This window comes from Heteronotia binoei, chromosome 16 (assembly GCF_032191835.1).
Source record: "Heteronotia binoei isolate CCM8104 ecotype False Entrance Well chromosome 16, APGP_CSIRO_Hbin_v1, whole genome shotgun sequence".
In the NCBI taxonomy this organism is placed as follows: Eukaryota; Metazoa; Chordata; class Lepidosauria; order Squamata; family Gekkonidae; genus Heteronotia; species Heteronotia binoei.
In genome coordinates this window covers 43,742,652-43,769,591 of record NC_083238.1, presented here as the reverse complement: position 1 = coordinate 43,769,591, position 26,940 = coordinate 43,742,652, and the positions used below count along the sequence as shown (strand labels likewise).

Genomic DNA, 26,940 nt, shown 5'->3' with positions numbered 1-26,940 from the left:
GTTATCCAGAACTGCCACTTATTATCTTGCTATCCTGTGCGTGCCTGAAACTAACCCTGTTGAAATTGATGGGACTTGCTTCCATGGATGTACTCACAAGATCAACATTTGGTCTCCTAACACAAGCCAACCTAAGATGAATTGGCAAGAATTAACCCCTTTCTCAGTTCCTGAACATGGCACTGGAATTTTTTTTTTTTAATTAGCAGCTTGGTTGTCTTATCTGGAATGCTGAGATATACCCTTCCTTCATTGGGTAAGGGGGGAACACAGCTATGGAGGAATGATTCAAGCACTGTCAGTGTGTCTGGCAAACTGAATATCTGATTATGAATCATACATGCTTTCTGTCTTGTGGAGTAAAACCACTGTGCCTCATCACCAACAGGAAAGTCCAGGGCCTGTTGGGTCAGGATCCTAATAGCTGTGTGGGTTTCCTCAGGGAGCTTATACTAACCGTGAGGGTTTTTCTCCCATGAGTCTTTAAATTAGCAGCCAATTCATAGAATCATAGAGTTGGAAGGGATCTCTAGGGTCATCTAGTCCAACCCCCCTGCACAGTGATACTTCCATCATATATCAAATAGCCCTTGATATTATTCCCTTTAGATTCAATGACATTTTGTCATATGGGACTTTTGCTGGAGTAAAACAAACTTAAAAGTTTGGATTCCTGAAACCAGTTTCATGGTTCTTTAGATCCCAGTCTTAAATGATCTTTTGTGGTGGTACGTGTGAGCAGTGAAAGCTTAAAGAGTCGTTATCATCACCATTTCCTCGAAGCTTTGGTCTGTAATTTTATTTGGTGTAGTGGTTAAGTGCGTGGACTCTTATCTGGGAGAACCGAGTTTATTCCTCACTCCTCCACTTGCACCTGCTGGAATGGCCTTGGGTTAGCCATAGCTCTCGCAGAGCTGTACTTGAAAGGGCAGCTGCTGTGAGAGCCCTCTCAGCCCCACCCACCTCACAGGGTGTCTGTTGTGGGGAAGGAAGATAAAGAAGATTGTGAGCCACTCTGAGATTCGGAGTGGAGGGCGGGATATAAATCCATTATCTTCTTCTAATTAGATACAAACTTGGCAGTGCTGAAAGCTTGTTAGCTCCATGGTTGGAGACTTGAGCTTGTGTCCCAAGTTAAAAAGCCTTTTCGTTTCCAAGCCAGTTTTTCAGTTTGTACAATCCATTTGAATATGAATGGAAGACCTCATACAAGTGATGTGAGCTGATTTTGTCCCTTGATCAGCAATAATCTTCCCTCCCCCCCCCCCCCCGCTGCATTCTTATCCTTGGGCATGAAGCCAGAGTTTTCTTCTTAGATGAGCAGGTTGACAAGGAGCGATGACTGTTTTAGCCTGAAGATCGTATTTTAAAGCACCCCGCCGTCGTCTGTGAGAAATGCCCCTTCACCCAGAGCTATAGCTTTTTTGCTGCAGATATTTGTCTCATTGTGTGTTGGCGCGGCGCGTTGCCCTTGCTTTGTGTGGACTATGGAAGGCGGGGATGAAGTCATCTGTCAGTGTCAGACAGCCCAACCGGGGAAGAAACCTAAGCCAAGCCAAGGGAGGCGATTAGATGACTTAATGGCTGAAATATGTGCTGCATCAAAACCTTCGGGAGAGGATGGCTACTGAAAGCGGAGGATGGGAGCTCCTCTAGCATGGGGGAAAGCAATATTGTAGGTCCTTGCTGTAATATGATTGCGGTTGCCTGCAACTAGCTGCTGCTCAGGGTCAATTTACAGTCAGCAGAATAAGATTGAGCTTTTTTGGGACTGTCCCGTGTCAGGCTGCAGCGTATGACGTTGCGTGTTTTGAGTGCCTCCTCAGAGGGTGGTGTAGAGGAAACCTGCCCTAAATCTGGGAAGAATTGTTACCATTTGGTTTTGCTGATGATAAGTGGTGACGCTCCATGTAAATAAGGCTGGTTCCTGCAGTAACTTTGCTCATCCTTCCCCAGGTGCACATGGGGCCTTTTGACCAATCAGCACTTCTTCTGAGTGGCTCAGACTGTAGATAAATTGGGTGTTGCACTTGGAAGCATATTCTTCTGGTGTAACTCTTACATGCAGGTAATACATTGCCATCAAAATGTCATTTTTAATTATTTACAATATTTATGCTCCGCCTTTCTGCCCAGCCAGGGCCACTGAGAGCATAATAAAAATACATCACCCACTTATTGGCATTGTTAGTAGGGGTCATTTTGTAGAAAAATAGGTGGCAGAGCTCATTAGCATATGCCGCCACCACCCTGCCAAAAGCAACCCAATGCAAGAAAAGAGAGCACAGGGTTAGTGAGGCCTGCTTGCCTGGAGTTCTCCTGGTCCACCCCCCCCCCCCAGTCAAAAGGCCAGTAAGCCACCAGTCACCCAGAATCACATAGGAAGTGGAGAAAGGGTGGTGTGGGCTTCTCCAGGGGTTAATGAGGGCTGCTGGGGTGTGGCAGAGCCCCTGGTGGCTGGCTGGCTGCCCTCTCTCCTAATCCAGAGATCGTTATGCAGCTGCGTCTACTATTCAGTGGACAGGGCAGGTGGGGAGGAAGAGGGGGACCATCAGAAAAGTTCAGGAGCTGCACTCTTTTGAACTCCTGCTGAATCTGAGACCTGATTGTTAGTATACCGTGTCATTAGACGTGCTTTGTTTTCAGGTTTTTGTAATCTTTCTTCTCTTATCGGATGCCTTATTCTGTTGATTCTACTGGATTTACTTTGAGCCTCGACAATAAAATTAATAAAACCAATTTAAAAACAGCTAAAAATACATATGAAACAGCATACAGCAGATTTAAAACACAAGGCAGGGAAGGATCACTGCAGGAATGTCAGACCAAATAAGTCTTTACCTGCTGTTAGGAAACAGTGATGGAAAAGGACAGCCCCATCTCCCTGGAAAGGAAGATCCATAATTTTGGTGCCACAGCCAAGAAGGCCATGTCTCCAGTTGCTACCCATCTAGCCTCAAATGGTGGGGGTGCTTGAACCTGCGCTTCAGAGGTTGACCATAACTGTCAGGTTTGTATGGTAGTAAGCAAGAGTAAGTGTGTGTCTTCTGGTAGGCTGTGGCCTACCATGGATGTTTTCCTTTATTCATACGGATAGCTATGTTGGTCTGATGTGGTATAAACCTTGAGTCCAGTAGCACTTTTAAGACCAACAAAGTTTTATTCTGGGAACTTTTGTGTGCATCTGAAGACGTTTGCATGTACATGGGACTTTATATGCAAAATAAAACTTTGTCTTAAAGGTTCCACTGGACTCAAACTTTTTTTTCTTGATTCAAGTTATATTTAATTTTAATTTAATTTAATTTTTAGATTTATATCCTGCCCTTTTCCACATACAGGCTCAGAACAGCTTACAGCGAAAGTTTTAACATATACAAATTAAAATATAAAACATCATAAGATCTGAGGGCAGTACAACATCAACAAGCAGGCCAATATCTGGCGACACAGCACAGTCACATATAACCGTAAAAAATACTGGGGAGGCCAGCTGGTAACAGGAGGACTTTATATTTTAACAGCTATGCTTGCACTGTATTTTTTAAAAATGAAAGAGGGAGGAAGAACAGGAAAAAAGCAGATCCCAGGTTGCTGGGCTAATCACTGCTCTCATAATCTGAAAACAATCAGACATTTGGGCAGCAAGAGAAGTGTTACATTTGGCTGTTCTGGAAGAGTCAAAAGATCACTGTAAGCATAGAGCTTGGCCTCTCTGTAAGAAGCATTGCAGTTTGTAAGCTGGAAATTCTGTATTGGCCATTGCTGTAAATAGCACAAGATTTTGATATAGGGGTGTTGAAGGGATAGATACTTTCAGAAGTTACACCCTGAGAAAAGAGATGCATATTTTGCTAATTTGCAAACTGCGGAGGTGGGGGGGCGGGGAGGACTGCAAATACATACAATCCATTTTTTTAAAAAAGCAACAAATTCGCCTATGCAGCGCAAATCAAAACCAGACCTAAAATGCAAGTCTTCTCTCCTATGGCTCAAAGGCTATTGTAATCATCGGTCTGATATGGAACTAACAAGGGATGAGATGACCTCCGTGGACAAGAGTTAAATTCTGTTTACATAGATGAATGGTCAGTCATGTGAGTGACATATATCACACACAGTTCCTTGACTATGTTAAAATTCCTGCCAACAGTTTCAGTGCTGCCCCCCCTTTTTTTTGTAAATCTAGCATTTACGAGTATTCCAATAAAATAATTTCCTGATAAAATTTTGAAATTTGTTCGATTGTGACATTTAAATCACACTTGTTTTGGGTTTTTTTGTCTGCTGCTGCTGTTGGGGCACAATTTTTGTTTGTTTTTGCTGTCAAGTCTCAGCCAACACATGGCGATTCTGTGGGGCTTTCAATACAAAGAGGAAATTCAGAGGCAATTTGCCATTGTGTTTCTCTGCGTAGCAAGCCTGGTCTTCCCTGGTGGTCTCCCACCTGAATACTAACCAGAGCCGACCTCTAAGTTTCCAAAATTCAAGACCAGGCTAGCCTGGGCTGTGCACGTCAGGGCAAAAATCAATAAGGTGCTTTTAAAACTTTGCCAAGTCAAATATTATCAGACAAAATAAACCAGATCACATTCACCAGATAGCTTTGTGCATTTCCCCCCCCCCTCCAATTTGATCCCCCCCCCAGGAAACTCACTTCACTAATGCATAGTAATTCAGCCAGGTCTCGTGAGTTGTAAATAGATAGCTTTCAAAATCTTTTGCCATCTTTTAGAATGTACGTATGAGGGTAATGAAGGGATTTCATTCATACAGTTGCCAACAGAGCTGCTGTATATAGGGTCAGCGTTCTGCTTGGGTCCCCGTATGAATGTTGAAGCATTCCCTAGAGTCGGGAGCCGTTTTATTGTAACAGGAACTTTTGTTGGCAGCCTCCAAGCTTCCCAATATGCCTGCAGTGTAAATCCCTCCTGGGCAGAAACTTCAAGCCACATTTCTGAACTCTGGAATGGCATTGCGTTCCAGGATGTGTTTCTTCTCAGTAGCTAAGCCTACCTTTAAAATTGCTACCTAAGTCTCCTGTGTGTCTGCCACCAGTGTGGGCTTTCTGTGAATATTGACGTCTGGATGTTTCCAGTTGGACATTTAAATGCTAGCAAAAGGAGGGAAAGGAACCACGTACAAACCCTGGGGTTTGGGGCCATCCTTTGTATCCCTGATTTCGTCCATCTATAACATGATCGATGTGTAACACCGCACCCCCGACAACAACTATAGATAAACAGAATATATTTACATATGTGGGGTGGTAGAAAAAAGGAAGAGTCCGGTAGCACCTTAAAGACTAACAAAATTTGTGGCATTCAGCGATGTAAACAGAATTTAACTGCTTACTAGCAACTCACAAAAGCTCATACTTTGTCACAAAGTTTGTTAGTCTTTAAGGTGCTACTGGACTCTTCCTCTTTCTCTTTTGCTCTGCCACCGACAAACATGACTATTCATCTTGATCTATATGCAGGGTGGAAAATGGAAAATTCTCCGCCTTATGTCCCTGGTGTCTCCATGGCATATGCTGGTTGTTTCCATTACTGATAAAGCCCCATGTTGAAATGTGATTCTAGCACCCACTAGAGGAGTTGTGTCACGTATTCGGCCCATGGGCGGGACGAGGCCCCTGGAAGGCTCCTATCAGGCCCGCGAGCAGTTCACTGTTTCCTGCCTTCTTCTCCCCCTCTTGCTTCCTTCTGCATCACAGCTTGCTTTGCCAGACTTGCTCCATCAAGCTACAGAGCAAAGTCGCTATTTTCTCCATTGGCTGACCAGCACCTGAAGCAACTTATGTACAAGAGCACACAATACCCAGCCATTTAATATTTTCCTCTGGGTCTCAGGCTCAAAGCGTGACCACGAGATTTCTGTAATGAATGTCAGTAAATCAAAAGTAGGTTTGCAGCTTAACAGATACATGCCTGAACAGCATACTCAAGATTGCTACATCACAGACATTGTTTCCAGATTTTTGATAGAATAATTTAGAGCAAGTGAAGTCAGTTATCAGAGATAAATAAACAAAATATTGCAAGAGTGCTAATCTTTGAAGCGTGTTTTGTTTTTGTTTTTTAAAAAATCTTTAATCGTATTTGTCTGTGTCCTTCATAAAGTTTATATCTCTGCTATCTGGCATTGCATTTTATGATGCACACGGCCCAGCCCTACAAGGTCTCATTTATGTCAGATCCGACCCTCATAACAAATGAGTTTGACACCCCTGCACTAGAATACTTAGGGCAGCTTTTTTTTCTAACCCAGTTGCTTGTTCTAATGAGAGGAGGGTGAAGAGCAGAGCAGCAGGAGGAGAGGCCTGGACTTGCCATAGGCAGACTCGCAAGCTTCGGTGTGGTTAGGCCATTTGTGACTCAAAACCATCAGCTGGCCACCCATACCATAGGCTATTGTGTTGAAAAAGTCAGTCGTCAGCTCCTTGAGTCTGGAGTTCTTGTTTCTCTTTGCTTTGCTTGTGTCCCATCGTCTGTCTGCTGTGTTTCCTTTAAAGCTCATGAAGATATATTAAAAAATGTACAGTTGTGCAGAATGAGAACTTGGACCTTGGAATGAATGTATCAGCCACCTACTTTCTGTTAAGTGTTTTGGAGAAGTGGTTTCATTCCGTCCCTCTTTCTTGTCCACCTCTTCTTTCTGTCTCCTTGTGTTCTTTTCCTTCACCATTTCTCCACAGCATCTCTTAACTAAAGGGACTGATTCCATGCGGCTTTGTTTCTTAGAACAAGGATGATGATGCATGTAACATGCTCATTACAAAATTAATAAAGGGATAAAATAGCAATGCCAACCTGAAATGGCCTCCTAGTGTAGAAAAGCTGTGACGCCATTTATTTGTTTCATTCTGCAAATCGCAAGACACCATTTCTATTTACAGCATGGCAAAAGCTAAGGCATATTGTGCAAGGGTAGCATGAGGTATACATTCAGGCTGAGACCTGGCAGAAATTTCCACGCTGGAGGATTTCCATTCCTGCTCAGACTTCGTTGGTTTTTGTTCTTTTAAAAAAAGTGCTTTGAAATATTCAGAGAGACTGTAGACATTAGGAAGCCCCGTGGCACAGAGTGGTAAAGCTGCCATACTGCAATCCAAGCTCTGCCCACATCCTGAGTTCTATCCCAGCGGAAGCTGGGTTCAGGTAGCAGGCTCAAGGTTGACTCAGCCTTCCATCCTTCCGAGGTCGGTAAAAAGAATACCCAGCTCGCTGGGGAGAAAGTATAGAGGACTGGGGAAGGCAATGGCAAACCACCCCGTAATAAGTCTGCCATGAAAACGTCATGAAAGCAGCATCACCCCAGAGTCAGAAATGACTGGTGCTTGCACAGGGGGGACTACCTTTACCTTTACCTGTAGACATTAAACCAGTATTATAAATAAAGCTGTTTGCACCATCACCCCAAACTCATGATGGAAAACTAAACTGAAGTTGCATTACTGAATTTGTTAGCCGCTTAATGTTGTTCTTACATATGCTGCATATTTGAAGTGATGCATCTGTGGTGCAGCTACCCAAATTGGATTTGTAATTCTATTCAAACAGCTGTTAAAGCGTACGCATATATGTGAGGTGCTGTCAGGTCACAGCTAAGTTTTCAAGGACCAAAGGACAACAGAGGTAGCTTGCAGTTGCCCACCTCCAGGTTATGACCCTGGCATTCCTTGGGTTTCCCATCCAGATGCTAACCAGCCCTGCGTAGCTTCCAAGATCTGACAAGATCAGGCTAGCCTGGGTCATCCTACTCAGGGCTGTTGAAATTCTCAAGAGCCAGCTTGATGTAGTGGAGAACCAGGTTTGATTCCTCACTCTTCCACCTGCACCTGCTGGGTCACCTTGGATCAGTCACAGTTCTCTCAGAGCTGTTCTCTCAAGGGCAGTTCTCAAAAGAGCGCTCTCGGCCCCATCAGCCTCACAGTAGGAGCAGCTGCTCTTAGACTCCAACTAAAGGCCGGGGTATAAATCCAGTTATCTCCTCCTCCTTTTTGGTGTAAATAAGGGATGCATTATAGGATTTGGACAGGATGGGAGTGGGACCAAAATCCATTGAGACATCGGAGTTCCAAGTGCTCAGCCTTGGAGCATAACCAGTTCCCACTTCTGCAGTGTAAGACTGATAAGTCATATCCAAATTACTGGGACTGGAACATGCGTTGCTGAGGTCCCGGGAATGCTGCCATTTCAGCTTTCCAAGTCCCAAAAGAGAAATGGAAGCCCTGCATAGAAGTCTCATTTGAGGCCTTCTCATCATAACTTGCCTCTTGTTAACCTCTGGGGTTAGGGAAAGGGTTAGGGTTAGGGGGCCAGGGGAATGAGGTTCAGACTTCCTCTTGCCTGCAGTCAGCACCAGCCCATGGGCATGTGGCACCCCAGGCAGGCTCCCTGCCCACTGCCCCTCCCCCCACTGCCGCCGCCCTCCTTCCCTTCATCGTCCGTTCCTCCCCCCCCCCCCGCCCCATGACTGGTCCTTGCCCGCTGCTGCCGCCCTCCTTCCCTTCACAGCACCCCGTTGCTGTCCCCCCTGCCCGCGCCACAGCTGCTCCTTACTGCCTTGGATGCAGCTGGCATGGCTTCTTGTCCTTTGAGCAGCCCGCGATAGGAGACTTTGCCTCCTTCCCAAAACCGGAAGTGAGGGAGAGCGAAATCGTCTCTCGCAGGCTGTTCAAAGGATAAGAAGCTGTCCCAGCTGCATCCAAGGCATTAAGGAGCAACCGTGGCTCGGGGGCAGAGCAGCAGTGGAGCGCTGCAAAGGGAAGGACGGCAGTGGCGGGCAAGGACCAGCTGGGGGGAGGAACGGGCGACAAAGGGAAGGAGAGCAGTGGCTTGTCGCACTGTGGGGAGGGCAGGCAACAGCGAGGAGGGGTGCAGGCAGGCAAACTTGGTGTTTGCCATGGGCACCCAGGGGGGGACCTAATTTGGCGTCCCCCACCTCCCGGTGTCCTAGGCAACCACCTCGGTTGCCTAGTGGGCAAGCTGGCCGTGCCTGCAGTAATGTCACAGAGTGTGACGCAGTCCATGTTTCTAAATAGCGTCCCAAAAAGGGCTCTTTTCTTGACTAGATAGGGAGGAAAATATGTTCGCCATGCCCACTCTTGGTGTCTAGCGTAGTAGAATTTGTTACGGAAGCCTCTTATGTAGTCATCTAGGAATCAGGTTGCCAACTCCTGGTTGGAAAATTCCTGGAGATTTTGGGGTGGAGTCTGGGGATGAGGTTTGCAGACAGAGGGGCACTCAGCAGATGGAATACCATAGAGTCCACTCTCAGAGCTGCTGTTTTCTCGCGAGGGGTGGGGCTGGTCTCTGTAGTTGGGAGATCTGTTGTAATTCCAGGAGAGCTCCAGGCCCCACCTGGGGGTTAGCAGCCCTGTCTTGGAACTAGTTCAAAACACTTGTGGTTTTTCCGTCCTGCCTTTGCTGTTTCACAAAACAAACTTGGATTGGGGAATAACTGTCTTTTCCTTCTTTTTCCGTTTTCAGATTTAGCATTGGAGTCAAATCCATCTGACCATCCTCGAGCAAGCACAATTTTCTTGAGCAAATCCCAAACAGATGGTAAGCTAATTTTTGCTCGGTTTTTTTAAGCACCCGAAAAACTGACCCAAGGTGGGAGAAAACTGGACAAAATGAATATTTGCCTTCTAATATTTATCTACTTGTTACATTCCTTGCTCTTCTGTCAAAGCGTTAGCTACTTTCTTCAGAAATATTGACTGCCTGTCACAAAGCCTTTTGTTCCAGGGCATTTTTCTATTATTTTAAGTTTGTGATCTATTGATTGTCCCTGGATGGCAGAACGACTAGGATTTGCATTCCTTATTTGGGAGTTTGCCTGTCAGTAGGAAATGATTGTCTTATGACCAGCTCTGGGGGGAGAAATCTGCTTAAGAGGGCTTTTTTCCTGGCAAGCACTTGTGTTTCCTGTGCAGCTTGAAGCTGAGTAGTTCTAGAGGGCACAGCTCTGGGAGGGTTTGTCTTGGGTAACTCCTGATGGTTTAAAACAGGGGTGGCCAAACTGTGGCTCTTTCACACACATTGTGTGGTTCTTGAAGCCCCACCCCCACTCCGCTGGCCGGCTTGGAGAAGGCATTTCTCTCTTTAAATCACTTCCCCAAGCCAAGCCACCTGGCAGCTTGGAGAATGTATTTAAAATTACTTTCTTTCCACCTCTCCTTCCCTCCATCTATTTGCCTCCAGCTCTCCCTTCCACGTGATGTTTATTCTATGTGGCTCTTACATTAAGCAAGTATGGCCACCCCTGGTTTAAAATTTCCTGCATCTCTTGCATTATCACACAGAATAGCAAGTAAATGTCCCAAACACCACCTGATGAAATCGCTAGTACTTCTTTCCACACATTGTTCTTGTCCAGTTACAAACACATGAAGCTGCCTTACACTGAATCAGGTCATGGGTCCATCAAGGTCAGTATTGTCTAGTCCAGGGGTGGCCAAACTGTGGCTCGGGAGCCACATGTGGCTCTTTCACACACATTGCATGGCTCTTGAAGACTCATTGCCTCATCAGTTGGCTTGGAGAAGGCATTTGTCTCTTTAAATCAAAGCCAACTCAGCAGGTGGCTGAGAGAGTGCATTTAAAGTCAAAGTTGCTTTCTTTCTACCTCTACTTTCCTCCCTCCCTCCCTCCCTCGCTTCCTTCCTCTGACATTCATGTGTTGCAGCTCTCAAACCTCTGATGTGAATTCTCTGTGTCTCTTACATTAAGCAAGTTTGGCCACTCCTGGCCTAGTCCAGCTGCTGGTAAAAGCTCTCCAGGGTCTCATGCAGAGATCTTTCACATTCCCCTTTAGCTGGAGGTGGCCAGGGTTGAATCTGGAACTTCCTGCCTGCCAAGCAGTTGTTCTACCCCTGAGCCACGGCTGCTCCCCAGCTTCTGAGACGATAGCTCTGATTTCATCCCATGCCTGCTCTCCTCATCAAGAAACATAGTGGATTTATTGCCATTCCCCATGACTCCTTCCCAACTTTCAGTCTTTCTGATAACAGCCGTTCTCGTGTTCCAGCTGGCACTCTTAAAGATCATTGCTCGCATTCATGTCCATAGGATGAACTGTGGTAGTCCTGTTCCAGAAGAAGAATTCCAGATATTATACCCCGCCCTTCTCTCTGAATCAGAGACTCAGAGCAGCTTACCGTCTCCTTTACCTTCCTCCCTCGCAACAGACACCCTGTGAGGTGGATGAGGCTGAGAGAGCTCTTACAGCAGCTGCCCTTTCAAGGACAACTCCTATGAGCGCTGTGGCTGACCCAAGGCCATTGGAGCAGGTGCAAGTGGAGGAGTGGGGAATCAAACCCGGTTCTCCCAGATAAGAGTCCATGCACTTAACCACTACACCATACTGGCTCTCTCTCCAGTTCTCACAAACCCATGTCTGATTAGGTCTTTTTATTTTATTTTAGTGAAATGTAAGATTATCCACAGCATTAAATAGTATAAACAGGAATTATTTAATGCTGTGGATAATCTTACAATATCTATAATATGTTTTAATATGAATAATGTTGGCAACAGTTAATATGCATCCACGACAATACATTACATTTTCATTATCTGAAGTTTACCTTGCTATCCAAATACACTACTAGTTCTGTTATAAATCTGTTTTCTAGTTTCAGTTAATATCTTTTCTCTCTCTAAGGCAGCACAAGACTCGCTCAAATACTAAGCATATCTCTACATTTATTTGTAGCAAACTAAGGCATTTATACTTTTAAATTTCATAAAGTTGCAGGATTTCCTGTAGTAAGTTGTGAATGCATTTTACATTACCATGAATTAAGGTGTGATAAGAAAGCATTGCATATATTTCAGGTTTCCCACAAAAATTGTGTTTATTTGTGTGCGGGAAATTCCCCACAGTTTCGTTGTTTCTGAAAATTTTATCTTGGGGGTAGCAGGCTCCAACCTCCTGCTCTGTTTTAGAGATGAAAACGAAAACATTAATTGACTGAATTCTCTCTTCTCTTTTTATAGTGAGAGAAAAGAGGAAAAGTAACCACATCAACCACGTAAGTATACCTTACAGACAAAAGAAGAGTAAGTAAAGAAACCTAGTCATTTTTTTTAATAAAAGAAACACCAACGTTAAGTGTAGAGTTTTCATTCTTTTGCTTCAAGCTGTTCCAACAATTTAATTTCTCCCTTTAAAACCACTGGGATTTGGGTTGCTCAGCCCTAACTTGAAAACAGTCCTCTGCTACTTGCTGGTAGAGAGTCAGAAGCACTTTCCCAGAAGCGATTTGAAGGTTTGCGAGCCTCCCTTTTGTGCTCTCACACATAAGACAGCTGAAATGATAGGTCTTCAAGAAGAAATCACATATTAAATCCCCTAGTAAACATTGTTTTCAAGGTACACGGAATCCTTGCTTTGGTATTTTTTTAACCCTCCACTGTAAACTGGAAAGGGAGTTACCGTACCTTTTTGTGTGCCGTTAAAGCGGAAAGGATTTCAGTCTCGGGCTGTGCAGCTCACCAGCGCACCATATCTCCAACCAAGTACAGCCGCCTGCAGTATAGAAATAGGCGCAGATACGTCCTTGATAAGGAAACAATCAAGATGGGTCTGTCTGTAGCAATAGGAAAGGGCAAGAGTCCAGTAGCGCCTTAAAGACTAACAAAATTTGGGACAGGGGACGAGCTTTGGTGAGTCACTGCTCACTTCAGATCTGAAGATCTGCCACAAATTTTATTAGTCTATGAGGTGCTGCTGGACTCTTGCTGTTTTCTGCTGCAAGAAAACAATGAGACCTCTGGCCCTCTAAGCATGTGTCACTTCATCCCTGAGGGGAGAGTGTCCTTGGCCTGCTTTCCCCTCTCTCAGAACCAGGCATAGTTTCTTCTTGGGGAAATGGGAGAAGACGGTCTTGAGCATCCTGCCCTGGAGCAAAAAGCTTGAGTGGTGCCACAGTGACGGCTGGCATCGTTCTCTGCTTGATTTGAAGTGACTTTCTCAGTGCTCAAACTTGGCCTCGTACAGGTTGACTGCTGCCTTGCAGAATCACTGTTAACTTTCTACAGGGGTCGTTTTGTAGAAAAATGGATGGTGGAACTCATTAGCATATGCTGACACCCCGCTCCCCGGTCAAAAGCAAGAAAGGGAAGTCCCAGGTGAGTGAGGCCTGCTTGGGCTGGCTAGAGCTCCAGCCAGCCCAAGCAGGTCTCGCTCACCTGGGGCTCTCCTGGGCCGCTGCCCCACCCCCCCAGTCAAAAGGCCAGCAAGCCACCTGCCACCCAAAATCACATCAGAAGTGGAGAAAGGGTGGGGTGGGTTTCTCTAGGGTTAATGAGGGCTGCTGTGGGTGTGGCAAAGCCCTGGTGGCTGGCTGGTTGCCTGCTCTCCTAATCCAGGGATTGTTCTGCAGCTGCACCTGTTATTCAGTGAACAATGTAGGTGGGGAGGAGGAGGAGGAACCCTCCGAAAGGTTCAGGAGCTGCGCTCTTGTGAGCTCCTGCTGAATTCAAGGCCTGCCTTTCTACAGAGGTTGCTCTGTCATTGTTTTTAAAAAAAACATATTCCAGTGTCCAGGAGCAAAACACAGTACTAGCCAAGGGTCCGGCAAATCCCATGCTGGAGTCTAAACTGAAGTCCAATCTGGATGTCTATACATATATCATACTCCAAAAGACCTCTCTTTTAATCGTGCCCATTCCATTGTTGCACACGCCATCTTAAGCGATTCTCCTTAATGTTTCTTTACTTTGTTCAATAATTGTTACAGACAGGGCTTTTTTTGTTGCAGGAACTCCTTTGCATCTTAGGCCACACACCCCTGATGTAGCCAATCCTCCAAGAGCTTACAGGGCTCTTCTTACAGGGCCTACTGTCAGCGCTTGGAGGATTGACTGTATCGGTGGGGTGTAGCCTAATACGCAGAGGAGTTCCTGCTACAAAAAAAGCCCTGTAGCCAATTCTCCAAGAGCCTACAGGGCTGCTCTTACAGGGCCTTCTCTAAGCTCCAGGAGGATTGGCTACATCAGGGTGGGTGTGGCCTAATATGCAGTTCCTGCTGCAAAAAAAGCCCTGCTGATGGATAATAAGGTGTTTGGCGCATATGCAGATTACACACTAATCAAAGACATTGAAAGTAAGTTGATACCAGCCCTTCTGTTTCATCCTTGTAGGTTTCCCCAGGGCAGCTTACAAAAAAGTATAGTTCATGTTCTACAATATTTATCGATGACAGCACAGTCAGCCAGCCTAATCTTAGGAGCACAATAAAATGGTAAGTACCATCATGTCTGGGAGAAGATTCAGCAGGGCGGGGGAGCACCCAACTCACATAACGGCCTAGAAGTGTTTTGGATAATCCAGTATTTCTCTGCAGGCAGGCTCTGTGGAGGTGGTTAATTCTGTTCTAGACGAATTGAGCCAAAACAGTTCTCCGTCATGAAATTAGGCAGTGCACCGTTGAGCTGAACTGAGGTAGTCGTGTGGAAGTTCAGTCTGTGTAAGGCATGAAGAGTTTGGGGGTTGTGGCCTCTCGTGTGTCTGCCATCTAGTGGTGGCAGTTTCATCCTATTAAGTATTTGGTTCTAAAACACTCTCGATCAAGAGGCATCGGGAGGATATTTAACCATGGTGTGTTGCGTTTGTCTCTTGGATCCGGTCTGTCAGTTGATTTGCTACTGACCCGCAGTTCCAGAGATTTTCGGCTCCCATCTGTCCTGTGGCTTATTCCACTTATGTATATCTTAAAGTTGTCTTGTGACTTTGAAATGCTTGAATTACAACCGTGCGTTCTCAGCTAAAACCGTGAAGCTCCTTTCAGATTAATCCAGTAAGCACATAGAGGGCAGACGATGGACACGAGTATATAGAACAAGGGTGGCGAAATTGTAGCTCAGGAGCCACATGTGGCTCTTTCACACTTATTGTGTCCCATCACCCCATTGGCTGGCTTAGAGAAAGCATTTATCTCTTTAAATCACTTCTCTAAGTCAGCCAACCAGCAAGTTGGAGAATATATTTAAAGTTGCTTTCCTTCCCTCCCTCCCTCCCTCCCTCCCTCCCTTCCTTCCTTCCTTCCTTCCTTCCTTCCTTCCTTCCTTCCTTCCTTCCTTCCTTCCTTCCTTCCTTCCTTCCTTCCTTCCTTCCTTCCTTCCTTCCTCCCATGATGTTCATGTCTTGCGGTTCTCAATCTGGTGTTTATTCTATGTGGCTCTTACGTTAAGCAAGTTTGGCCACCCCGCTATAGAATAATAAACTGCCCCCCACCCCCTGCTGTCTTTAATGAGTGGAACTTTTGACAGGCTGACTTGGTGCAATCCTAAAGATGGTATTATAGCCCAACTGGTTTATTTCTTATTGGCAGAGCATCTGTGGGAGGCTTTAGTTTCAGTGCCCAGCATCTCCACTTAAAAAGAACAGGGAAAGGGTGACGTCCAAGACCTCTGCTTAGTCCTTGGAGAGCAGCTGCCAGTCAGAGTAGATAAAACAGACACTGGCACACCCAAGTTCTGACTCAGTAGAAGGCAACATCATGCATGCATATATGTTCAACACCAGCAAAAGACAAAGCGTGTGTAAATCACATTCATTTTGTTTAAGCCAAAGTCTGGCATTGCAGCCAGTGCTGAAAATAAATTTCGAGCCACCCCCAAGAACTGGCAGAGGCTTTTAAAAGCAGTGCATTTTTATTGGGTTGAATGTAAAAAAAAATCAGTTGCCTTGGAATTGCCACAGCAGCATCCCCAATCCTTCACGTTTCCCGGTTAACAGGAAAACACTGTTCAAACAAATTACAAAGATGATCTGACTGCAGTGAGAACAAGAGAATAAACATTTTACTTACAAAAATAGAACCCTATCTCATGTGACGTATTCATGTAGGTACATTTTAACTTATTGTGAACAGATTAACTTCAAAAAGGTTATCTTGCTACAGTTCCAAGCCCAGGTATGAGAGAAAAGGCCATTTATGAGAAAAAAATGAAAAACAAGCAATGGCCAAAGAGACTCAGCATCTAATAGATGAGAGTGTGGAGCAACTGAGTGAGAGAATTCTCTTAACCCTTTGCCTCCCGGATTACATGCAGAGTTACAGTAGCCATTTTAGCCATGTCCTATGTGAAAAGAGTCAGGGTTAGGTGGTACAGCAGCACTTAGAGCAAGCTGTTGGAGAGAGTCTTCCTTTCCCCTCCCCCTTTAAAACTCGTCAAGGAAGCATGAACCATGGCCAATAAAATGATATTTTCTTCTCTCTTCACAGTGTGACGTTAGCAATATACTATCACATAAAGAACAGGTAAGCGTGTTTGTTTTTTAAATGTTGTTTGTGGGTAGTAGCATTAGTGCTTTCTAACTTATTCTCTAGTACCTGAGAAATCTGAAGCTCTTTCTGGTTATGTTAAGCAAGAATTCTGGTGTTAGCTCCAAAATAGCTGACAGCACAAACTGGGAACAAGCTAATGTCGAGAGACAGAGGTCAACATGCACTGCAAAGTCACGAGAAAAACTTAACCATAAAACCTGAATATTTTGAAATGCCTGTGAGCACTTTGGCCCATCACAACCACACTTTAAGCATCGAGCTGTCTAGACCTCTGGAATGTGTCGGTTCCAAGTTGTTTTTAGCTAGCTGTTTTAGAATCATGTAATTGTTTTATTGATGTGACCCTCCCAGAGCCCATTTTCAGGAAGGACAGGATAGAAATGCAAAGTAATAACTCAATAAATAAAGATGGGTTAAAGCAGCGGTCCCCAACCTTTTTGGCACCAGGGACCAGTTTCGTGGAAGACGATTTTTCCACGGACCGAGGTGGGGAGGGGGATGTTTTTGGGATGACATAATTGTGCACTTTATTCAGTTGGGTAGCCTTATAATAATTAAACAAAGATGGATATTGCATACCCTCTTTCGTGATTTTTTTAGTTAGTATATTAAATTGTATTCTATGTCTTCTATCGGCCCACAAAAATTATTTAAAATAAGCCAGTTTGGTGTAGTGGTTAAGTGTGCGGACTCTTATCTGGGAGAACCGGGTTTGATTCCCCACTCCTCCACTTTCACCTGCTAGCATGGCCTTGGGTCAGCCATAGCTCTGGCAGAGGTTGTCCTTGAAAGGGCAGCTGCTGTGAGAGCCCTCTCAGCCCCACCCACCTCACAGGGTGTCTGTTGTGGGGGAGGAAGGTAAAGGATATATAAATCCAATATCATCATCTTCTTCTTCTTCTCTGGAGGACGTTGTGTTGCTTCACTGAAGTAGTGTGTAGCCAGTGTGGTATAACGGTTAAGAGTGTCAGACTAGTATCTTGAAGACCCAGGTTCGAATCTTCCCTTGTGCCTTCAAAGCTCACTGGGTGACTGTGGGCCCGATTATGGTCTCTCGGCATGACCTTCCTCACAGGGTTATTGTGTGGATAACATGGAGGAGGAGTGAAGGATGTGAGCCGCTTTGGGTCCCCACCAGGGAGAGAGGCAGGGTATGAATGAGAGAAGAAGAAGACTTCAGATTTATAGCCCACCCTTCTCTCTGGATCAGAGTCTCAGAGCAGCTTACAATTTCCTTTATCTTCTCCCTCACAACAGACACTCTGTGAGGTGGGTGGGGCTGAGAGGTCTCTCACAGCAGCTGCCATTTCAAGGACAACTCCTGCGAGCACTATGGCTGACCCAAGGCCATTCCAGCAGCTGCAAGTGGAGGAGTGGAGAATCAAACCCGGTCCTTCCAGATAAGAGTCCACACGCTTAACCACTACACTGGCTCTCAGGAAAGGAAGGAAGGAAGGCGATTACTTTTCAGTGTGGCTCTCTGGGGTTGAGGGAGTCCCTTAAATATTGGACTCCCACTTGAATCATCGCTCAGGCTATGCTCTTGCAGGTGTGCAGTTGTTAACACATGTGAATACTTGTGGAATTACTTATCATTTCAACATCCTCATCTCTAACCTGAGTGGTTATATGAAGTCTCTGAGCGAAAAAACCATACGCACTGTTAGCCTGTCTACCCACTCTGACCACTGTGAGCGGTTTGTGGTGTATGAGGTCTGAGAGTGAAGGCGGCGGGGGAAGAGAGAAAAGAACTCTTCCAGCACATGGGAGCTTCTGTGCCTGATTCCATGGAGCTGTTTACAAGTCTGGAATTGTCCGTGTTGAGATTAAAGCTTGCAAGCGGTGCATTAAAAAAATGAGCAATTTTCATAACTGTAATTTGTGTTCCACCCTTCCTTTTAAGAAGCTTATCGTGCAGCCTCTGTTGAGTAACTCCAGTCAAAGGCCACTGAAAACCAGTAGGCTGAGAGGGGAATAACTTCACCGAGGCTTGTGGCATCTGACCGCAGCACCCCTGCTGGCCTGAAAGGTGTGCCTTGCCCCGGGGCCTCTTTGTCACCTCTCTAGTGAGCTGGGGCTGAACCCATGTTTCATTCCCAAGGCAAGTGGCTTCAGCCACCTCCAACACTTGTACCTGCAACAAGACATGAGGAAATGGGAAAAAAATAAAATGCAAAACGTTTATTTTTTTTAATGTATTGCTTAAAACAGGGGTGTTGAACTCATTTGTTATGAGGGCCGGATCTGACATAGACCTTGTTGGGCCAGGCCATGTCAGGTTGGGCCGGGCCGTGTGTGTACATAGATTAGATAGCAGAGAGATAAATTTTATAAAGGACACAGACAAACACAAATATATATTTTTAAAAAGCTTGAAACATTAGCACTCATTGGTCTTAAAGGTGCTTTCCTTGTATCTCCCCCATGGATCCAGGGAACTGGGCAAAGAAAGCTGTGGCTCTTTCCTTCCTTCCACAGGGGATGGGTGGAGGAGCCTCTGCCAGTTGCTGTGCAATTGAGAGAGCCCGGGCTCTGCCTCCCCCCTTTCCTCCCCAAGGAGGAGTCTTAGCCAGTGGAGAAAATAGGGGTTTTGCTCTGTAGCTCCTGTGTGCCTGAGCAAGCCTTTCAAAGCAAGCTGTTAAGCAGAAGGAAACAAGAATAGGGATAAGGAAGCAGATGACAGTCAGTTGCTCGGGAGCCTGATTCAGCCCCCCAGGCTGCACGTTTGACACCCCTGGCTTAAAGTCTTGCCGTTGATGCTTTAAAATGTAGAGCTGCACAACAGAGGACGACGGGGGGGAAACGAAGATTGGAGAAAGGGGTTGGGCAGGAAAGCGGGTACCAGTCACCAATTCTGTAGGGGGACATTGTCCCCCACCTCTTGGGTTTTTTTCAAGATAACACTAAACAGAATTCAAGTGTTCGTCTTGGTTTAAAAACAACAACTTTGCAAATTCCAACAACGTGACCCCTTCCTGTGTTGCAGGGATTCGGACAGATCACTGGATATTTTTGATGAGAAGTCTCACCCGCTCACGGTAAAGCTGGTCCCCCCCCCCCCCAATCCCAGTCTGTCTTGATTGCTTGAGCATATCCAGCCTGAGATGTACAGCCAGGGTGGCTAAAAAGGAACAGCTAAAAATAACGTAGTTTAAAAGTAAATCTACTCACTACGAACATCAGATCTTTTGAGAAGAAAAGATTATGACCCTCTCGTTCAAGCAGCTTTTCTTTGTAGAGCTAACCAAAGGGGGAAACGATTTTGTCAGGGGGAGGGACGGTGGCTCAGTGGCAGAGCATCTGCTTGGGAAGCAGAAGGTCCCAGGTTCAATCCCTGGCATCTCCAAAAAAGGGTCCAGGCAAATAGGTGTGGAAAAACCTCAGCTTGAGACCCTGGAGAGCCGCTGCCAGTCTGAGAAGACAATACTGACTTTGATGGACCCAGGGTCTGATTCAGTAGAAGGCAGCTTCATGTGTTCATATGTTCATGTAACAGTTTATCGGTTGATACCAAAGATGGATGGGTCACCCAAGTGCGATGCTCCCTCTTAGCAGTGGAGTCTTGTCAGCAGTGTTCCCTCTAAGCTGAGTTAGTGTGAGCTAGCTCACAGGTTTTTAGCCTTCAGCTCACACATTTTGGCCTTCGCTCTGGAAAAATGGCCCCAGAGCAAACTGATTTGTGCAACATCTCACAACTTTGATGCCAGTAGCTCACGAAGTAGAATTTTTGCTCACAGGACTCCACACCTTAGAGGGAGTATTGCTTGTGAGCAACAATACTACTTTGTGAACCACTGGCATTAAAGTTTTGCGCAAGCAGTTTGGCTACCGCATAAATTAGTTTGCTCTGGGGCCATCCTTCCTGAGTGAAGACAAAAATGTGTGAGCAAGGGGCTAAAAAACTGTGCGCATAGCTCACACTCACTCAACTTAAAGGGAACACTGCCCAGGTACTTCTGGAAGACTTCTTGCTCCTTTCCAGGGGTGGAATTCTAGCAGGAGCTCCTCTGCATATTAGGCCACACACCCCTGATGTAGCCAATCCTCCAACAGCTTACAAGGCTCTTTTTTGTAAGCCCTCGGAGGATTGGCTACATCAGGAGGGTGTGGCTTAATATGCAGAGGAGCTCCTGCTAGAATCCCATCCCTTCTCCTCTCTAACAAGCAAGAACTATGTGATTATTGGCTCAGTTCTGTGCAGCCCCCTCTGCAAAAGAAAGACTTGGGACTTTCCCTTCCCTCTCACAGAAATTGAGGACCTGATCAGTAGCTGGCGAGTTGCTCTGATGGGGACGGTCCTTTGTTTTAAGAGACAGGATAGGTTCTGGGGCAAATGTTGAGGGGCTCAGAAAAAGAAGCTCTCAGGGTGGGGGGGAACCTGATTGCGTAGCACTTTAAGGAATAACAAAATTTGGGGCAGGGGACGAGCTTTTGGGAGTCACTGCTTACTTTGTCAGCTACAGCTAGAATGTATTGTAAGAAGGGAGCAGTGACTCAGGGAAGCTCCCACCCTGCCACAAATTTTGCTAGTCCTTAACATGCCCATGGCGCAGAGTGTGCAATAGTGCAATAATGAATGTGCAATAATGGCACTGGCAAGACATAATTGAATTTCCTCTGCCTGATTTTGGTGGTGGTTTATTTCCAGGAAAAAAGGCTTTTTATGCAATAAGAAGCTCATGCACCAGGAATATTTAATATATGTCCCGCACTCCTCTTTGGCAGAGTGGTAAAGCTGCAGTACCACAGTCCTAAGCTCTGCTTACGACCTGAGTTTGATCCCGGCAGAAGCTGGGTTCAGGTAGCCAGCTCAAGGTTGACTCAGCCTTGCATCCTTCAAATAAGCACCCAGGTTGCTGGGGGTAACGTGTAGATGACTGGGGAAGGCAATGGCAAACCACCCCGTAAAAAGTCTGCCGTGAAAACATCACGAAAGGGGCGTCACCCCAGAGTCGGAACTGACTGGTGCTTGCACAGGGGACCACCTTTACCTTTTACCTTAAGGTGCTGCTGGTGCTCTTGCCCTTTTCTGCTGCTGCGAATGGACTAACAGGGCTGCCCACCTTGATATCCCTCACAGGGGTTGTTGTGGAGAAGAAGGAGAATGATGTGAGCCACTTTGGGTTAGAAAAGCACCGTAGAAATGAATTAGATAAATTAGGTTGGTGCTGGATTTGTGGACTTTGAAAAAGCACACGTTTGGTCTCATTTGGGGCGCATTCATTTTTGCAAGAGGCAAGTGCCATGGCATTTTAGCTGTTCTTACTTTAGAATATTTCTGCGCCGCCTCTTCAGAGTCCTTCTCGAGGCGGCTTACAATTTAAAAACACAATATTAAGTTTAAAAACCTGCTAATCTGAACTGTTTTTGGTCTTGCCTCCCAAGAGGCTCGTGCATGCCAGTACTTACTCATTCACATAAAAAGGTTCGCCATATTCTTTCTGTTTCAGCAGGGGGCCCTTCAGGTCTCATAGAATCTACTCTAAATCACCTCCCCTTCCCCAATCATTGAGTGAGATTCCTTTGGGGGAAGTTGGGGAATTTGCAGTGCAAAAGAGAAGGATGAAACCACTTGTGCTGACCTCCAGTATCCCACCCGTCGCATATAATCTGTGGAAGTCAATTCGTGCAGCCTGTACCTGCCATGCTTTCGAAGAGTAATCCTCACCTGGCCTTTAAAGTACCTCCCAACTGTGTCCTCTTTCAGCGGGACGAGGTTCCAGACGACTACTACAAGCACGATCCTGATCACAAGCACATCTACCGCTTTGTACGGACGCTCTTTAGCGCAGCGCAGCTGACCGCCGAATGTGCAATAGTGACGCTGGTAAGACATAACTGAATCCAGTTCGGTGTAGTGGTTAAATGTGTGGACTCTTGTGTGGGAGAACCGGGTTTGATTCCTCACTCCTCCACCTACAGCTGCTGGAATGGCCTTGGGTCAGCCATAGCTCTCCTAGGAGTTGTCCTTGAAAGGGCAGCTGCTGTGAGAACCCTCTCAGCCCCACCCACCTCACAGGGTGTCTGTTGTGGGGGGAGAAGATATAGGAGATTGTAAGCCGCTCTGAGTCTGTGATTCAGTGAGAAGGGTGGGGTATAAATCTGCAGTCGTCGTCTTCTCTGCTATTTTGGTGATGGTGGTGGTTTATTTCCAGGAAAAAAGACTTTTTATGCCATAAGCAGTTCATGCACCAGGAATATTTTATATATCGCCCGCACTTCTCTTTGGCAGATGCTCACAGCTGCTTGGTGGTGGTAGAGAGTGCTGTCAAGTCGTACTTAACTTATGGCGACCCCTTAGGGCAGAGGTGTCAAACTCATTTGTTACAGGGGCTGGATCTGACATAAACGTCACTTTGTCACGTCACAAAACGTAATGCCAGGTACCAGGCATACAAACTTTATAAAGAACACAGGCAAACTCAATTAATATTATTTTTTTAACTCCATATACAAACATGCTTTAAACATGAGCATCTCTTGCAGTGTTTCTCAAATTATCTCCCCGATGCCCACTTCTGCCACCTGTTATGCATTAGCATTGGGGTAGTACACAGGGACATAATGCACAACCTTCATCATCTGGCAATAAAGATAATGTCCAGTTACTAACGGGATGGATAAGAACCCCGAATGGGTCGGTTCCAACCCACAGGCCGTATGTTTGACACCCCTGCCTTAGGGTTTTCAAGGCAAGAGACATTCCAAGGTGGTCTGCCGTTGCCTGCCTCTCTAGCCAGCTGGGGCATCTCGACTGGCAGCATCCCAGGAGGCTCTGAAGACTGGCCAAGATCATGACCTCCCAAGTCCTCGGGAGGCTCCAGCATTATTTTTCATTTTCTTCCTCCTCTTCTTCTTCCTCCTCTTCCTCTTTTCCTTCCTCTTCCTCCTCCTCCTTCTCCTCTTCTTCCTCTTCTTTTCCGCCCATTCCCCCATAGTGGCTCAAAGCGGAGTACAGCATAAATAATAAAACCACAATAAAATCACAACAGCATAATAATTAAAAACCCAATTACAATACTTAGTAAATGATGTAGCAGGACAGTACAGCAAATCACCACAGTAAGATAGTACAGTAGTGCAGTAGGGAAGGCAAACCGATGTAATGGATAGCTGCCCGCTTCCTCGCTCGAAGACCTGGCGGAACAGCTCCGTTTTGCAGGCCCTACGAAAGGCTAACAAGCCAGGTAGGGCCCCGATCTCCATAAGGAGCTGATTCCACCAGGTTGGAGCCAGGACCGAAAAAGACCTGGCCGTGGTAGAGGCAAGACAGGCATCTCTTCAGCCAGGTACAGTCAGCCTATCTTGGGAGGCCGAACGAAGTGACCTCCGGGGCATATATGGGAAGAGATGGTCCCATGGGTATGTTGGTCCCAGGCCGCGGAAGGCTTTAAAAGTAAAAACTAGCACCTTGAAGTGGATTTGGTACTCTATAGGCAGCCAGTGCAGGCCGCGGAGCACCAGCCGCATGCTCACTCGTACAGGTGATGCAGTCAGCAGGCGAGCTGCCGCATTCTGCACCCACTGCAGTTTCCAGATCAGTTTCAAGGGCAAGCCAGCATAGATTGCCTTTCTGGCAGCTCTCCAATCAAGCTTCTTGCCTCTCCCAGCCAGCTGGCTCTTCCCCCTCCTCCTTTTCCTTCTTCCGGGGCTTTTTGTCCTCCTCCTCATGGCCATCCAAATTCCTCTCTCCCAAGGAGGTTCTTTCTTTCAAGCGGGCTTCTACCCCAGAGGAAACCTTTACTCTACAGGGAGCTGATGCTGATTTGTCATTCTTCCTGTTTGCTCCTTAGCAGATCACTCCCTCCCACCCACATACACACACGCACAGACATATCCCCTTCCTTGCTTTGCAGCTGTACCTCTGCCTGCCTCAGGTGGAATCTATTCTTCTCTCCCTCAGTTAAGGAAGCTCAGGTGCATGGCGCTTTCTCCTGGATCTCACCTGCAAAATCAGTGTAGTGATGTCATCGGCGTGCACTTCTGTGACAAACCCAAAGGCACAAGATTATGTAGGAAGCCAGCCCCTTGGAAATATTCTCTAACTGTTAAAAACACTTTGGCCGCTAGATGGCACGACTTGGCCACAGGAAAGAGCAACACTGACTCACAGGCAAAAATGGGAAAGGCTCAAAGTAGCAAGTGGTTCCGAAATGACTTATTAGAGAAGTTTGCTGACTTGTAAATGGGGTGGGGGGGACTGGGTTTGTCTTTGTTTATCAGTTCGCTAAATGTTTTGTCCACACCTGTGATGTGAAAGCTGAAAACAGCTGAAAAAGCCGTTTGCTGCTTACTTAGTTGTTCCTTGTTACTTGTGGGCTTCCCTAGAGTAGTGGAAAATATCTCTAGGTAAATGCCTTGCCGGAATTTTATACTTTAAATACGTTTCCTTTCAGTAGATCACACCATTATAGCTTGACGCAAACCTGAGCTTAACTGAAATGTTTCCTTTCAAAAAGGCTCTGAGGTGCTATACTGGGCGCAGCCTGTCAAATACATCAGTAGTGAAGTTTGCAATGGTAACTTAGTAGTTTTCATTCGATTCCACCAAATTTGCCTTCTCAAACATAGTGACTTGTTTTATCTCTTTTCAGACCTTCAGTTCAGCTTGCAGTGCCTGGTCTTCAGAGAACAGATTGCATGCAATTAGCTTTAAAATAAAGGCATAAGGTGGTGGATATAGGGAGAGTATCTCAAAAGAAAACCAACTTTGGCTGTTTCCTTCTCCCGTGAAACATTTCAGTTGTGAAGACCTAAGAGCAATGGTTCCCTTCCCTTTCTGTCTCCTTTTTTTGCAGGTTTACTTGGAAAGGCTCTTAACCTATGCCGAGATTGACATCTGTCCGAGTAACTGGAAGAGAATAGTTCTAGGTGCTATCCTGCTGGCTTCGAAGGTGTGGGACGATCAGGCTGTGTGGAATGTGGATTACTGCCAAATACTGAAGGATATCACAGTGGAGGACATGTGAGTAGAAAGGCAGAGTGAAACTCTTATTAGCGTCACAATTCCCCCCCCCCCCCCCCCCCCAGAAACTTTCATTGACTCTCCATTGCAGTTTCTAGTACTGGGAATTCATTCTCACCCTTCTTCCAAAAGATCTCAGGTGCTGTAGATTGTTCTCCCCTTCTTTGTTTCATCCTCACAACAGCCCTGAAAGGGATGGCCCCAGTGCCCGTAAAGATCCTTGGTGGACAGTTTCAAATCCAGAACATCTCCTGGGTCCAGATCCGACCCCTTAACTGTCATGCCACAGCAGTGATCTTCATGGCTTTCCATTGAGTGCCTTTTGTCCTATAAGAACATCTTTGAATCTTCTTTGCTCACCAGTAGTCTGTGCTTCTCAGCGTATTCTCTTAATGGTCTACCTAGAAATGTGGACCAGGGTTAGTAAACCCGTTATTGGCAGTCAGGGGTAGAATTCTAGCAGGAGCTCCTTTGCATATTAGGCCACACACCCCTTATGTAGGCAATCCTCCAAGAGCTTACAAAAAAGAGCCTTATAAGCTGTTGAAGGATTGGCTACATTGGGGTGTGTGGCCTAATATGCAAAGGAGCTCCTGCTAGAATTCCACCCCTGTTGGCAATGCACATGAGAACTGCTAGTATTTCTGTGTCATTAGCCTTGTGTGCTTGCCCTAGAATGAAAAAGAAGGTAGTTTGATTTTCCTCTGCTGTGAAATCAGAAATATCTCAGTGTTTAAACTTTTGTTCCCCCCCACCCATGTACCATCAGCTCACTTTTTAGATGCCTTCAGGCATCCCACAAAAGCAATGTACGCCCCTTTTCAGCTTACCAGGCCACAATTTCTTCTATCACTGGATCACTGCACGTCAATACCACCCTTCCTCTCCTGCATCCATCCATCTTTGTAACAGTTTTAATTCAGGGTCCCCAACCTTTTTGAGCCTATGGTCACCTTGGGAATGTTAACAGTGTGGTGTTTACAGCCCCAAAATGGCTGCCATGGGAGGTGGAGCCAGTGACAATATGGCCGCCTTGGCTGACTTTCAGTCACAGAGTGAACATCTGCCGCCAAAGCAATGCTTTTAAAAATCTACACAGCCAATCAAAAGCCTTGATGGAGAGAAGTCTCACTTGTCCCTGCCCCCTTGCTAAAAGCCCTTGGTGGGTGCCAGGAAAGGCGTTGATGGGCACCAGGTTGGGACCCCTGGCTTAACATCGACACATGCATGCATTCACAAGCTCACGTTCAACTTACAGTAAAATGACATTAGTAAAAAAAAAACCCCAGTTAATTGCAGGTGCTCACAGGAACCCCTCTAAGAGCGCACATTCGACCTGTGCTCTACCAGCTGCCCTGGCTCCAGACTGAATACCAAATCAGATTCAAGGTTTTGGGACTAACCTTCCAAGCCATCAGTGGTCTGGGAGGGACCCTCCTATCTGCAGGACCGCCTTTCCCTGAATGCCCCTCAGTGAGCATGACGGATACTAATCTGCTGGTAGTCCCTGGTCCAGCAGATTGCACAGTGGCCAGATCTCCAAGTGCCATCGCTCGTTCGGGAAGCAGCCATGGTTTCTTTTCCAGAGTACGACCAGCTTGGTGCTTCTGTTTATTCAATTTGGTTTCTAGACGCCCCCCTCCCCCATAAAAAGTGCTCAGAGTGG

General features: G+C 46.1%; 1 protein-coding gene across 1 annotated transcript in view; it reads left to right on the top strand.

Annotated features, from left to right (window-relative positions):
* The window catches only part of CCNYL1 (cyclin Y like 1), a 52,139-nt gene that overhangs the window by 10,020 nt on the left and 15,179 nt on the right, over window positions 1–26,940 (top strand). The window contains exons 2-8 of the mRNA XM_060257249.1: window positions 9,498–9,572; window positions 12,012–12,046; window positions 14,160–14,260; window positions 16,247–16,282; window positions 19,296–19,347; window positions 22,017–22,136; window positions 25,108–25,274. Of these exons, the coding sequence (XP_060113232.1) occupies window positions 9,498–9,572; window positions 12,012–12,046; window positions 14,160–14,260; window positions 16,247–16,282; window positions 19,296–19,347; window positions 22,017–22,136; window positions 25,108–25,274 (586 nt within the window). The remainder of the gene's footprint in view (window positions 1–9,497; window positions 9,573–12,011; window positions 12,047–14,159; window positions 14,261–16,246; window positions 16,283–19,295; window positions 19,348–22,016; window positions 22,137–25,107; window positions 25,275–26,940) is intronic.